At 35.7% G+C, this 12,842-nt stretch overlaps 1 protein-coding gene across 1 annotated transcript; it reads left to right on the top strand.

Annotated features, from left to right (window-relative positions):
- The first annotated feature begins 10,985 nt into the window (after positions 1 to 10,985).
- LOC133309546 (uncharacterized) lies at positions 10,986 to 12,697 on the top strand. Its single transcript, XM_061510328.1, has 3 exons — positions 10,986 to 11,469; positions 11,560 to 11,941; positions 12,169 to 12,697. The coding sequence occupies exons 1-3, from the start codon at positions 10,986 to 10,988 to the stop codon at positions 12,695 to 12,697; spliced, it is 1,395 nt and encodes a 464-aa protein (XP_061366312.1).
- Positions 12,698 to 12,842: the final 145 nt, after the last annotated feature.

Below are 12,842 nucleotides of genomic sequence, written 5' to 3'. Positions count from 1 at the left end.
CCATTCCAGCTTCATCGTATTTTATTCCCTATGCTTTCGTACTTCACTAAATCTATTGCTTTATCCTGTTTTGAATGTTGTATTATATTATTGGTATGCATCTGAGTGAGCCATTGAGCGGAATAATCTCCAGAACCTCTGGGTTACTGAGATATATTCATATATCTCACCCCGATTTGGGGACTTTATTTCAGGTAGTGGTAGTGGTACGGGAGCGGCGGGCAAAATGCCCGTAGGTTGAGCTTGGACATGGAGTTTATTTTGCATTTTGTGACCATTGGGCCTAGGCTAGACTTAGGGCTTGAACACTGTATGTGGAGTTAGGATTATGCATTTAATCATCATTGTTCATGCCATATTTTGTCTAAGTTTAGCTTATGTTTTACCATGTTTTCATTTGGAGATTTATTTGTATTATGTCTCATTGGAAGAATGTAAATTGTAACTTGGAGACCTTGTGTAATATTGAAGCATGTATATGATGAAAGGGAAATAGCCCTATTCTAGGATTTGATTTATGTTTTATGTCAAAGAAATGCATGCAAAGGAATTAATGTGATTGAAATGGTTTAAGGTTTGATAATGCAATTATGGAATTGTAAAGTAAGCTAATTGATATAAATTGTGAAGGGTTATAAGAGCACCAAGGCATTGCTGGTCCTTGAGTGCGACCCATATTTATTAGGTACCATTTGAGGTTAGATAACACACTTTTAAAAGTGGGATATGTTGGAAAAACAAAGGAGACTCTGGCAAAATTTCTATAAATTGTCAGATTTTGAGTGAACTTTGGGAGAGCATATCTCCCTCCACAAGGGTCCAATAGGGACGTGCCATACACCATTTTAAAGCTTGATATATCAAATACCTTGTGTAAAGATTTGAGAACCATAGGAGTATCAGGCTGCTCTGTAGAAGCCAGAGAACACAGACTTTCCAAAATCCCCTGCACTTGGGGGCTGTCACTGTGCGTTTTTGGGAAAATTATTCCCGCTTCGTTTCTTGGTAAAATTAGGTCAATGATATGTCAAATTGAAGCGTGAGGTATCTAGTTTACTGTATAAAAATTTGAGAGCAATTGGTAGAGTGAGAGCAATTGGTGGATGTTTGGAGCCCTGTTTGAGGTAGCTGGCAGATTTGCTTGTTCAACTTCTAACGGTGATAACCGGAGAAAACGAGAACTTTATGACTCGTGTGATAGCTTGTTAGAAATATAATTAAGTCTAAAATAACATACTAAAAGATGAGAGCTTTGCGGCATACGGATTTTTTGTAATGTCCAGAATACCAAACCATATTCGGATAGGTAGAAAACGTAAAAGAGAGATTTAGGCTAAGTGGGTTTGTGGGAACCCCTTAGTGAATTGAGAGAAGTATTATATGATATCTAGGAATTTTATATTATTATTCCGCAATGAGTTTTCAGTTACGGTCACAACTTTTATTTATTACGCTTTATTATTGTTTTAAATGCTCGCGTGATAAAAAGGAAAAAGTTTACTCGCATTTTTATAAATGAATTGTTGTGATTGTAACTGCGCTTAATATCATAATCAATGTTAACAATACCGGTGTACAACGGGCTGTTACAAAATGCATGAGCATACTTTTTCAAATATTATCACAGGTCACAAATTCCAACCATTGCCCAATGGGCATGGAGGAGCATACAAGGAGATTAACCCCAGTACAAGAAGTTTACCTCAATATAGGTTCCTCCTAGCCTTACTTCCTTTATCTACAAGAAAGCTCATAAACCAATGCTTTTATAAACAAATGCCTACACAATGTAGTCATTTCAACAATCACAAATTGACTCACAATAACACATTATTCAATTGGTTATCAACCACAAAATTCACACAACAACTCAAGTAGTTAACTTACCACAATCCTTTTTGGTCAAGGACCAAAGGCTCTCCAAGAGAAGCTTCCAAAGCTCAATCCTCCTCAATTGGATCCAAGGGTGTTAACCTACATAATCACACACATAATGATCATCAATAACTTGTTACACAAGTTACAAACAAAACACAAAACACAAAACACAATACTACATAAAAACCTAGCCTCGGCCTAAAGCTTCAACAATGCATCTTTTTGTGTTTTAATACAATTCAACCAATCTCGTCACTTCAATGGCATTCCATAATACCATGATACACCATCATTACCTCACACCAATTAAACAACAATTTCCACCAATGAAACCCATTAAGGCCAAGGGGTACCTTAAGCAAGGACTAAGGAATTTTTAACATTTCAAATGTCCTAAACCATTATTTAACCACAACAATTAAGTCTCCAATAACTCACCATCAAATCCATCATCCAACATTAAATTCGTTCATTAAATTCATCATTTCTTTACCACAAAATTGTTGTCTAAGTGTCATGACCACATCTCTTACAATTTATTTGATTTCCACCGTTTATTTATCATCGCAATCATTAAACTCCAAAGGAGTCAAACCATTTGACCTTCCCAACCTCCTCAACCAACAACCACATTCATTTATGTCATAAATTTTGATCCATAGAAAATAATAGGTGGAAATGATTAATCTTACCACAAATCAACTCTTAGACCCATACTTGTTAAGCTTCAAGCCTTAATCACTCAAAGTCATGAATTTTTCTCCATGGATGAATAATAACTTTCATCTTCATGGAGGCCAAGCCCCTCACACAATAATCCCATGAAATGCACTCAAGAGGAAAGTCACTCACAAGGTTGAGGTGGACAACTTTGGTGTTCAAAGTTTAGGCTTAAAGTGTCTTTACAAGAACTTAGGTTTTCAAGCTTTTTCCTTGCCCACACACATGGAGGTCCACGATTTTGCAACTGGAAAAAAGAGGGGATGGTTGGGAAACATCTGATTTCCTATGTTCTTAATTAGTCACTTAAGTGGAGGTGGATCCCACATGTGAATTTATTCATTTATACTCACTTAAACTAGTCATTCAACACACTAATATCCACTTAATCCATAAATCATCCATTTAACCAAAATTTCAACATTCACCGAAGTCCATTAAAAATACTTTAACAGATGAATCTCAATTTTACCGATAATTTGGTGAAATTATGATTTTACCTTTAGTTATGTACTTTTGGCACGTTTTCCCAAAATACATCAAAATTTTCCAAATTTCATTTTCAATCCAATTTTATCATTTTAATCACCTAATTATCTCCAAAATAATGTATTTCTCCGGTTAGGGTTAAAATCGGGCAGTATTATATTTCAATCAAATCCTCTAAACAATAATTTAACTATCAATATTATATTTCAATTGTGTGAGGTGTTATAGGATCAAACCGAGGTCTTTTCCTTTCCTCTGCTCAACTCCCATGCACCAATTGAGCTACCACCATTTGGTCATTTGTCTTAATTTTTTTGAGTTAAATGTCATTACATATTTTCAAACATTTCAAACTAATCATCTTCGCCAAAATGAGAAAACAATAGCAGTAGATAGAATCATCCAATGAATGAAAAATTATGTAACGCAACTTGTAACATCCCACGTAATTAGGAAAATACACAAAATACCTTAAGAATAAGAATGCATGTGTGGAAAATTAAATTTGATATTATATATATATATATATGTATTGTTTGTTGGCTTTCGAATTTATTGAGAACTAGCATAGGATTAAAACTAGGATTAGGGAATTATTGAATTATAGTATTAAGTGAGGATTTATTTTAGGCATAAGAAACATTAATTATAAAGTATAGGAATGCATAATTGTATCATAGAAAATAAAAGAAAATATGATGTTACTTAAGGACACACTTGGATCGAAAATGTTATTGGGTTAATGTCTTATTGAGTGTCATTGTGGGCTGTATTTTTAGCTTCTAAATGTTAAAGGGCCGCAGCCTTAGGGCCTTGGGAAGGATCCTTGGTGCAGCCCAATTCCATGTACCTTTATCTCAACAAGTTCCTTAGAAATCAATCTCATCAGCCGTTGATTGGAAGCTATCCATTTGTGGCAAAACTTTATCCTTATTTCTCCATCCATGTGCGCTAGGATAGGACAAAAAGGCATCAGAAAATTCTGATGCAGCTCACTTTTTAAAGACTAAAGTCAAGCACTCCACCTCCCTCTCACATGCGCTTAGGATAATCAAAAAGGAGCTGACATTACTTGTTGAACCTTCCATCTTTATTCAGCTTTAATCTACACTTTTGACCAGATTAGACATGCAGCCAATTGAGGCATAAACCCTCAGCCTGCATGTTTTCTTATTGGGCAAAATTGCCACTCTTGCTTTGTCCTACTTATTCGTCCAAAAGAGTGCAACCAACATAGATAGAATGCTGAACCACTTATTTTAAAGTCAGATTTTTTTGCCCCTTCCTCACTTCCTAACAGCGCTGTGTATGAGATAAGAAGGGAACCTAGTGCAAAAACACTTCTTAGCCGAAGACATCATAGAAAGAAGGAACACACTTCATCTCCATTTATTTGTTCCCCATCAAACCGTAGCTTCTTTCCCTAAACCAACCATCTACTCCTTATTTCCCCCACCCTTAAAACCGTAGCATCAATGGAGAGGCAATCCAAGGAATATCATCACATTTTTCTTCTATTTTTCCATCCCAAAACCGTGAACATCTAAGAAGGTCCTACCATCTAGTCTTCAACTTTTCTTTGGTCTTTTTGTTCAGCCAAGTTCTTCACGTTAAAAGGTATAAGAGTCCTTATTTCCATTGCTTTCTTCTACCAAGTTAAGTTGATGAACACGTTTTCTTGCACCTAGGAATTATTTCAAGCGGTTTTTCCTTCTTTGGTGCACACAACCATCACTTGAGGAGCTGAGTTCATTACTCCTTGTGCTATTCGATTTTACCTTGCATTCCATCAAGAGGTAGGCACAAAAATCTCTCCATCATTCTTTGTTAAAGTCGTGAAGCATGCTTAGAAAGAAGCTTTTATTTATAAATTTTTATGCTTCTAGATTCTGCCTTGTCATACTCTTGAGTCATAACTTAAAAGCTCTAGTTATAAATCTGAAAATGACCCTAAAACTTAAAAGGTGGGACTGTTTGGGTGATTTAAATGTATCTTGACGTTTCTTGAAGATAAGTTTTGTGGACAACACCTTATACCCTCTTATAGCGCACCAATTAAGGTTAGTAAGCCTTAGAAGGATTTATTCCCTTGAAAACGTTGCTGTATACTTTTGTTCTGCTCACTATTTTGCGATGAAATGAATTAGACCACAAGTATATTTATTTTGTGAGAAGATGTTGTCGTACAAGGATCTTTTGCTCACTGTTTTATTATAAAGTTGTCACTGTTTTGCTGAAGAAATGCACACTGTTTTGCTTAAAATCCCTCACTGTTTCGCTGTAAAAAATTCTGGACAGCATGTTTCTTTTATTTTTCTTGAAAACGTTGCTGAAGAATGGTTTTTATGCTCACTGTTTGCTGGAAAATTTGGTAGTACAGCTCACTGTTTTCGGCGCACTGTATGGAGTATAGGTGTGTGAAAAACACTCACTGTTTTATTAGAAAAATGTCCACTATTTTATTAGAAAGAGGTCCACTGTTTTATTAGAAAACGTTCACTGTTTTATTTGAAAAATGGTTACTATTTGCTCACTGTTTTACATAAAAAAAAAACGTTCACTGTTTTTACTGAAACACGCTGTTGTATTTTATGCAATTAAAGTTATAAATCTCCTGTAAGAGAAACATGAAAACCGGTTCTGCCTTAGAGGAATTATTAAAAGAATTTCCTACTGTTTAAAATGAACAAAGGTTAATTGAGAGTTAAAAATAATTTTTAGAAAAGGAACCTTAGGGCCGAATGCTATAGGAGTTATTAAGTTTGGGAATTTGATGAGTAAATTGAATGTACACTGATTGATTATACTGTAAATTAGGTACGAAAAATCCTTGAGAAGTTGGACTATATCACTGCTTGTTGGTAACTTAAATTTCGACGTACGAGGTATGTGTAGGCGGTATTACCTAATGTGACTATTCGCTAGTGTATGGAATTGTGATGTGTTGCTCACATTTGTTCTATGTATGTTATGATGATGATGAGCCAATGGTAAGAATATGAAAAGATGATATGATATATGCATGCATTTTACATCATAATACATTTTTCTGTTGGGTGCGATTGCATAACATGGCATGTATACTTGATTCATGACATCTTGAATATATATATATTTGTATTGAGGACATGTGACTGAGCATGCATCATATAGGCATGCCTGGTACCAGGAGAGGGGACACTTGGCTTCAGTCCGCATAGGTTCCACAGTGGGATTCACCTTCATGGGAGCCTTTAGGAATACCCACTGTGATGCTACGCGCACGACGGTGCTATGAGCGTAAAGGAAAAAGGGTGTTATATACGCGTTATTATTTATGATGAAAAGGGTTAAATGTTTGAAGTAACTATTTATGATTTTGTGCCTAGTTAATGTTGTTGCATTATGGTTTTGTTGCCACACTACTGGGATTTTCTCTCACCCCTTTGGGGCTGCTATTTTTACAAAATGGCAGGAGGACGTAAAAGCTTTTGAGGACTTGGATATTTGCTGTTGGCTTCTACTGTTTGGGCATGCTGCGATTGATGTGATATTTTATGGATGACTGTATGAAATTGAGAAGCTTTTATTACTGTGAACTATGATTTTATTATTGCATTACGATTTTATGACCAGCAAGTATTTTGGAAACAGATGTTGAAACGTTTGCGAAAAGGATTTTGACATGTTATCTAAATGCTGAGTTTTGAAAAGTCTTTGCGAGCACTTTGTAAGTTGTCGTACTGGGGCTACGGACCTCCGATTTTCTTATAATTTTATATGCACGCGTAGCCCCAGGTGTCTAGTTTCATTATATATAAACCTTGCAAAGAAATTCTGAAAGATCTATTTATTATGAATTTTACCAGCCAGGACATTTGTGATATTTCCACTATTTTCTCTCTTATTTTGCGAGTTATGTTTCGAGGGGCAAACGAACTCCAAATCACTATTATTTTATACGAACGTGAATCCCCAAATGTCTAGTTTCCAGATTACAAAGAATATATTTTTGAATCGTTGAACTGGATTTTATACGAATTTTTAAGGACAGAAAGGTCTATCAGGAAATTTATATTTTTAGTAAGTTGAAGAAATTTTGCGTATTCTGATTTTAGTAATTAACCATATCCCCTCTTTAGTTTTAATTGGCAATGTAAAAGCGATTTTTTTTCAATCTCTAAAATACTATTACAGAACTCTAATTCCGCTTAGCAAACAACTCTCTTGGAGGCCTACAAGAGAAGGTGTTACACAACTTGTATATAGTTTTCAAATATTGATAATGACATAATGTTGTAACAAACAAAATGTCATTTGTTATTACCAAAAAATTCATTTGTCTCATTTCTTTAGTTGAATATGAAAAGAAAAGATGGCTAAACAATCACACAAGTGGGGGTGAATTGTGTGTTACTTCTAATTCAGGAAACAATTCAAAAATCAACTTTTTATCAAGTATATCAACCAAAATGAATTTAACAAATTGTAAATCTTTTTCCCAATACAAAACAGAATTAAAATAATTCTTATAACATTAATTCAGAGACAATTTGCAGCGGATCAAATTTATAAGGGAAAATAGAAGCAAATCAATGTTTATGCTCACCCTTTTCAAGAAATCATACACTAACTAATTTAAACATAATACTAATGATTATCAACCCTAAAACAGATTCCATATAACATATATTATGAACAAAAACAAAATCAATTGATAGAAATCAAAAGAAATAGGGTAAGGAAGAATCATAGTGCGATATATACTGGTTCACTCTCTAACCACTTGAGAGCTACGTCTAGACTAAGGTTGATCGTTTTCATTATCATCAAGATTCCAACTGGTGCTTGAAGAAACTTTTTTACAACTGTAATTTTACAAGTCTATAATCACACCTTGATCACACTTAGCCTAAGCTATTAGGATCACTCCGATTATCTCACCAACAATTATAGTAACAAAAAATGTGTAAACAGATTTAGGGTATCCTCCCTTTATTCTTTCCCAATAGAAAAATTCGAAAAAGATTAAGAAATAAGAGAGTAATTGAGATTTTTCTCAAGCACGTGCAAAACTAAGCCAATATAGGTGCAATTATGAGTTTTCTTTGATTATGAGATTTTCAGTGTTAATTCATGTGTTTAGAATCCTAATGATATGTATTTATAGGTGCCCAATGATTTTTTAGCCATTTATAGCTGTTGGGCATCTCAAATTTTGAATTACTTATGTCATAAGTTATTTCTGACAAAAAGTATTCGATTACTTTTCAGAGGAGTATTCGAATACTTCTTCAAACCAAGAAAGTATTAAATTATTGTTCATCAAGTGTTCGATTACTTGTCAACCCAGAAAAGTATTCGATTACTTTGAAAAAAGTATCCTATTACTTTTATGCATAAATCATTTTTTATGTTGGTTTTCGAAATTCAATGCATCTAAGTGATTTCCAGTTACTTCTAAATGATTCTACGTGACTTCTGTAAGAACCCGCACCATTAATTTAGGAATTTAATTAATTAATTGTGAGCTTAAGTGAATAATTCCATAATTGACCTTAAATAATTATGGTAAGGTAAGAATAATTAATATAAAGGCTTAATAACGCTGAAAGTCCCTTTTCTGACAAAAAGTGCAAATATCGATTCTGCTCCAGGGTATAAAAGTGTACCGATGAAGTATCCCGAAAAATTATAATAAGTATGAATATTCCTAGAATAATATTTAGGACGGGTATGTCAAGTTTCGAGTCGAAATAATGATAACTGGTATCAGGACTGATACCGGCTACGTAAAAGCACGTACCGGCAAAGTGCTGCAAAAATCATAATAAAAATATGATAAATCCTAGAAAAATGGCTAGGTTCAGAATCTAAAATTTGGGATTAAAATGATTAGAGGAGCTATTAGTACTAATACCGACGCTTAAAACTTAATAAGCGTATAAATAGGCTTGGCACAGATTTTTAGGTCAGTTTCCTCACAACTCTACGTGCCTCCACTTCTGATATTGAGCCCCCTCACTTGCCACCACCTTCTCCTCTCATGGAAACCACTAAGAGACCACATTTTTCCATTGATTCTTCTCATTTAACCTTGTAAACACTATGTGGAGTGCCTTGGGAGAGTGGTGATAAACCCCTAGTTAATCTGGTTTTTCAGCATGAATTAGTATCAATTTGTGTGATTAATTGGATAAAAAAGAGGTTAATGTCCTGGAATTCCCTCAACTACAAGTTCTGAAAGCTTTGTTGAAAAATTACACTGTCTTGTAGGGAAATGAAGCTTAAGGAGCAACAGAAAGAAAGAAGAAGATTCTGGAGAAAGGGAGAATGCCTAAGTGTTGAGCGCTAAAACGTCCACACAGAATGTTTTAGCGCGCTGCTGCAAACGAAAGACAAAAGTTGCTGGTGCTGAACGCTAAAACGTTCACACAGAACGTTTTAGCGCAATGCTGCAATCTGAGGATAAAAGTTGCTGGTCTTGGGCGCTAAACCTTCCTGATCAAACGTTTTAGCGCCCTGCTGTTGGAAAAAGACTCTGGTCTCGAACGCTAAAACGTCCAAACCAAGTGTTTTAGCGTTGGAGTCAGTTGGAAGCAGTTGAGCATTCACCAGACATTGACGCTAAAAGGTTCAACAGTTCACGTTTTAGCGCCCAAGTTAGTTAAAAGCAGTTGGGCATCCGTCAAACATAGACGCTAAAACGCCCATTCATGAACGTTTTAGCGCCCATGTTAGTTTTCAGTTATAATTTGTAACACTATAAAAGGAAAGGGCCTTCACATTTGTCATAGATCTGATTCTATCTCTCTTTCTCATATCAGATCCTCTGATCTGACTTCTCTCTCTTACTTTCCAAATTCTTTAGGACTTAGTTATTGTATTAGTTAGTTTCCTATGTAATTGCACTTGAAGATTGAAGACTTACTATCAAGACAATGGAGTTTGATCTTTCTTCTTCCTTTGTTTATATTTCAATTATGTCTGAGTAGAGTTCTTTGTAGTCTGATTCAATGGAACTCAAGTTTGAATTTATGAATGGTTAATTAGATGTCTTGTTTATCTATTATGTGATTTGTATGAAGTTGTCTTGATTAATTCTTCATGTTAAGGAGTAGTGTAGAACAGACATGTTTACATTGTTTCTATATTTGACAACTTCATCATCAGTGTTCTAGTAGTCAAGACATTGATGCTAGGATTTCTGATGTGATCTTAAGACCTTAGTAATTAATGCATGTATTAAGAAAGGAATCACCAATACATTGGGGTTTCTAATTAATGTGTCTATCAAGGTAGTAAGACATTACATCTTGATGATAAGAAAAAGGTTGATCAACATTACATAGTAGATATTCATCATGGAAATTGGTTCATCCATAAATTCATTCTTGAGGGAAATTGACATCTGACTACTTGTTTTAAATTATATTCACACTTTATCTGTTTATCAATTCTTTAATTTTAATTAAAATTTAATTTCTGGTGACAAGAAATAAATGCAATTCATAATCTTTTGGTTGATTCAACTTAACAATATTTGGTTAATCAGTGCTTGACACAATTCCTCGTGGCAACGATATTTACTCATCATTTTATTACTTGTTTGACTAGTACACTTGCTAATCTGGCAACAAGTTTTTGGCGCCGTTGTCGGGGAATTTGTTTTTCAACATTGACATACACCATTAGTTGTTAAGATTGAATCTTTTATTTTCAGTATTTTATATTTTTTTTGTATGAATTTTTGTTCCATTTTAATTCTGGTGTATGCAAGGTATTTTTGATTCAACTTCTTTGTTGTTTGACCGAGAGTTAGAAAGGACAGAAGGAACAGGAGGGCAGCCAGAAGAAGGCAATTATTGGAAAGGGAGGATCCAAGTGATGAACCAAGTACTACAGTACAAGAAGAGAATATGGCAGAAAACCATGTGCAACCACCACAGAGGACACTGGGAGATTACATGAATCCTGCTGTCATTCCACCCATTGGAAGTGTGGTTCGACCTACAGTAGAGTCCAATAATTTCGAATTGAAGCCTGCACTGGTACATTTGGTGCAGAAAGAACAGTTTGCTGGAACAAGTGCAGAGGATCCATACTTGCACATTGAAAATTTCTTGCTGTTAAGTGACACTGTGAAGATTAATGAAGTGTCCAGAGATGCCATTCTTTTGAGGCTTTTTACTCATTCACTGAAGGATGATGCCAGGAGATGGCTACAGTCACTACCACAAGGAAGTATTACAACTTGGGATGACCTGCAGACCAAGTTTTTGGCCAGATTCTTTTCAGCATCCAAGAGGGCAAAGTTGAAGGATGAGATTATAGGGTTCAAGAAGAAAGAATTAGAGTCTATCTATGAGGCCTGGGAGAGGTTCAAGACACTCTTGAGGAAATGTCCATAACACGGGATAAAAGTGTGGAATCAAGCAGCAATCTTCCTCCAGGGGTTGACAACCACTACTAGGACATTGGTGAATGCCATAGCTGGTGGTTCATTGACAACCAAGACTCCTCAGGAAGCCCTGGACATCTTTGAGTCCTTAGCATCTCAGGAGTTTGACAATGCTCCAGTGAATGAGAGAAGAATGGGAATTATTAAATTGGATGGCTATGATGCTTTATTAGCTAAGAATGACCAGATGCAGCAAGTGCAGAAACAACAACAACAACAAATTGATTCTCTCACTAAGCAGCTTTCTTCTCATAAGGTTGCTTCTGTGGACACTAATTCTGTGAGTGCCAGTTGTGAGAAAAGCCATGTTACAGATGATTGTGATTGTGGGAGACCTGCTGAACAAGCAGAAGTTAATGGAGTGTGGTATGACCATAACAACCAGAGCAATTACAACAACCAGGGGCGAAATATGTATGTGCAACCATGGAAGAACAAGAATCAACACCCAGGGTTCAGTTATAGTTCCAACCATCAGTTGTACATCCTCCTCCAACACACTCATCATAGCCAAGTGATACTACTGCATGGGAGAAAGCTTTTGCCCAGTTATCAAAGACTACTCAAGATTACATCCAGGGGTCAAATTCTTTCAGGGAAGAGACTTCTGCTTTCATGTAGGAGACTAAGACAACATTCAGAAACCAGGAAGCATCCATCCAGAATTTGGAGACACAGATTGGTCAGTTGTCTAGGCAGATAGCTGAGAGGCCACAGGGAAAATTCCCTGGTGATACTATGGTGAATCCAAAGGAGCACTGCAAGTCCATAATTACAAGAAGTGGGCTTGTGCTCCAACCGGTGAACAAGAAAGTGGATGAGAAGAAAGTGGGAGAAAAGAAAAGTGAGGAGGAAGTTATTGTCGAAGACGTTGTAGTTGAAAATGATAAAGAAGAGGAAGTTGAGGAAAAGAAGAAGGAAGAAGAGGTAGTGGTTGAAAAGAGTTCTTCACCTAAGAAGTTGATGAAGTGGGAGAAGAAGAAGATGGCTGACAAGCAGGACCAGCCAATTAACCTATCTTTTTATGCTAAAGTGCCTTATCCTCAACGGTTGAAGCAGGAAATCCAGAAGCAGCACTATGCAAGGTTTCTGGATATTTTTAAGAAGTTACAGATTAACATTCCATTTGTTGAGGCCTGGAGAACATGCCTCATTATGCCAAATTTATGAAGGATCTTCTGTCTAAGAAGAGAAAATTGAAGGATGGTGAGACAATGGCTTTGACAGAAGAGTGTAGTGCTCTGATCCAAAAGAAGCTTCCACCAAAATTGAAAGATCCTGGAAGTTTCAGCATCCCTATTGCCATTGGAGATGT

The sequence above is a fragment of the Gastrolobium bilobum genome, unplaced genomic scaffold, assembly GCF_033153095.1.
Source record: "Gastrolobium bilobum isolate Gb01-03AN ecotype WA unplaced genomic scaffold, APGP_CSIRO_Gbil_v1 utg79595, whole genome shotgun sequence".
Taxonomy (NCBI): Eukaryota; Viridiplantae; Streptophyta; class Magnoliopsida; order Fabales; family Fabaceae; genus Gastrolobium; species Gastrolobium bilobum.
The sequence above is the reverse complement of the archived record's forward strand: the minus strand, read 5'-3'. Positions and strand labels throughout refer to the sequence as shown.

Coding starts and splice junctions, on each gene's coding strand:
- LOC133309546 (XM_061510328.1), top strand. CDS start 10,986: ATGGCAGAAAACCATGTGCAACCACCACAGAGGACACTGGGAGATTAC. Junction 11,470..11,559: donor CAAGACACTCTTGAGGAAAT/GTCCATAACACG, acceptor TGAATGCCATAG/CTGGTGGTTCATTGACAACC. Junction 11,942..12,168: donor AACAACCAGGGGCGAAATAT/GTATGTGCAACC, acceptor GACAACATTCAG/AAACCAGGAAGCATCCATCC.